Source organism: Emiliania huxleyi, assembly GCF_000372725.1.
Source record: "Emiliania huxleyi CCMP1516 chromosome Unknown EMIHUscaffold_193, whole genome shotgun sequence".
In the NCBI taxonomy this organism is placed as follows: Eukaryota; Haptophyta; order Isochrysidales; family Noelaerhabdaceae; genus Emiliania; species Emiliania huxleyi.
The window spans coordinates 1-1,935 of record NW_005200659.1 but is presented as its reverse complement, the minus strand read 5'-3'; the positions used below and the strand labels follow the sequence as shown (position 1 = coordinate 1,935).

Genomic DNA, 1,935 nt, shown 5'->3' with positions numbered 1-1,935 from the left:
ACCGCTCCCTCTCCACCACCCTCGCCGCCACCCTCACCCCACCACCCTCGCCGCCCTTTGCGCACCGCCGTGCTTGACGATTGGTGAGCCCTTGGCGCCGTCCGACACGTCGAGCTCGATGACGCGCACGCCCATCCTCAGCGCGTGCGAGAGGGCCTCGACGGACGCGCTCGAAGTGAGCTGGTTCCCGCTCAAGTACGTGTTGTGCGACGCAGAGATAAAGTAGTCTGACAGCGCCCGGTCGCGCGGGTCCTCCCGGGCGGCGGCCTGCGCATCCAATATGGCGTTCGCGGCTTCGTCCAGCAGGAGGAGGTCGAGGCGCGGCAGCGCGCCGTCGGAGGATCTCTCCGCGATCCACGCCTCGGCCCGCTCCCCATCCTCTCCCTGCTCGAGCTTGAGAAACTGGCGCAAGCCCTCGACGTCGACACGCAGCTCAGTATCCGCCGTGTACGGCCGCAGTATTTCGGGCAGAGAACCGGCGCAGCCAGAGGAGCTGCTCCGGCGGGGGCAGCTTCTGCTCTGGCACTTGCCCATAGGTAGCGCGAGTTGGAACGGCGAGCGCCTGCGTTTTCTCTTGGTCCGGCTAACCTCGGAATGTAGCCCTGAGTTAGGTGTACGACGACTCAGGGTGTGTGGCAGCCAGCTGGCTGTGTGTCTTGTGAGCTTGTGTGTGTCTGTGTGTCGCTCGTGCGTGTCGTCATCATCTGTCCAGCGTCCACCCATACCGCGTTGGTGTCCAGTCCGAGCCTGGCTGTTCTTCACCTTACTACCTACCTACCTAACACTGCTGGCTCCTAGACAGCCATCTTACTGCTGAGCTAGCTACAGTGCAGCCACATCCTTCAGCCCGATGGCTGCAACACACACATGGCAGCCATCCTTAGTAGACATGGCTGGAGACGCACTACCGCAGCCATACCGCCCGCCTCGACAACAAACTCCCCGCCTCGAGGTGAGCTCTTGGCTGAGCTGGCTACATCGCAGCCATCTTGGGAAAGATGGCTGGGGGACAGCGATTTCAGCCATTTCAGCCATCTACTATGGCTGCGTCATAGAGATGGCAGCCATCCATCCTCCAGAGCATGGCTGGTTGGTGGTAATTCGATGGCAGCCGATGGCAGCCGTCCCGCGAGGCCAGGGGGCGACAAGCGCGCAGCCATTTGTGCGTGTGGCGGGGGAGGCGGACGGCTGCCATCGAATTATCACCAGCCATGCTCCGGAGGATGGCTGGAGATAGCCGCGCCGTGTCTTTTGTTACGCGTTCCATCTTAGACGCCACAAGCATCTATAGATGCACAGCTGTTCTGAGATGGCACTTGCATACTAGATCACATTTTACTATACTTGGACAGGGAAGCGTCTCAGGAGACACCGTGTGTCGGGTGCACCGGGCACCGAGGGGGGAGCAGGGAGCCAGGGAGCACGAAAAGGCGGTGTGATCTCTCGGCACCCCCTGGGGGCCCTGCCTTGAGTGCTCGTGTGAGGTCTCTCCTCGCGGCCTGCCCCTCCTGGAGAACCAGGTTCTCAGCACCGCGCATGCATCTGCTCGCGCCACGAGCTCTGGGCGCAAAGACCAAAGTTGCATGCACTGCTTACGACGATCCGACGGCGACGCCGCCTCCCCCCCCCACCAACCAGTTTGCGCGGCAGGTAGCGGGGCCAGTTCGAGGCTGAGGGCGTGGGCGTGCGCCTAGACACGGAAGACAGCGTACTTCCGAGAGTCGGCCAGCGGCGCGGTTTTTCTTGTTTGACTTGGCGATTTGAGGGACCGGGCATCCCGACTCGCTCCTCGCTCCTCGCTCCTCGCTCGGTGAGCTGTCGCCCACCAGCGCGCGGCGACCGCGCGCACACCGTGCCCGCCGGCTCGCCGCCCTCCTCACCACCCGTCGGCGCTGTCCGCAGGCATGTGAGTCAGAACGGCGACCGCGCAGCGCG

The 1,935-nt window shown here is 63.6% G+C and overlaps 1 protein-coding gene across 1 annotated transcript; it reads right to left on the bottom strand.

Moving 5' to 3' along the window:
• Positions 1 to 33: 33 nt before the first annotated feature.
• EMIHUDRAFT_233565 (hypothetical protein) lies at positions 34 to 534 on the bottom strand (the record flags this gene model as incomplete). The annotated part of the gene is made up of 1 exon (XM_005782057.1): positions 34 to 534. The coding sequence occupies one exon, from the start codon at positions 532 to 534 to the stop codon at positions 34 to 36; it is 501 nt and encodes a 166-aa protein (XP_005782114.1).
• Positions 535 to 1,935: the final 1,401 nt, after the last annotated feature.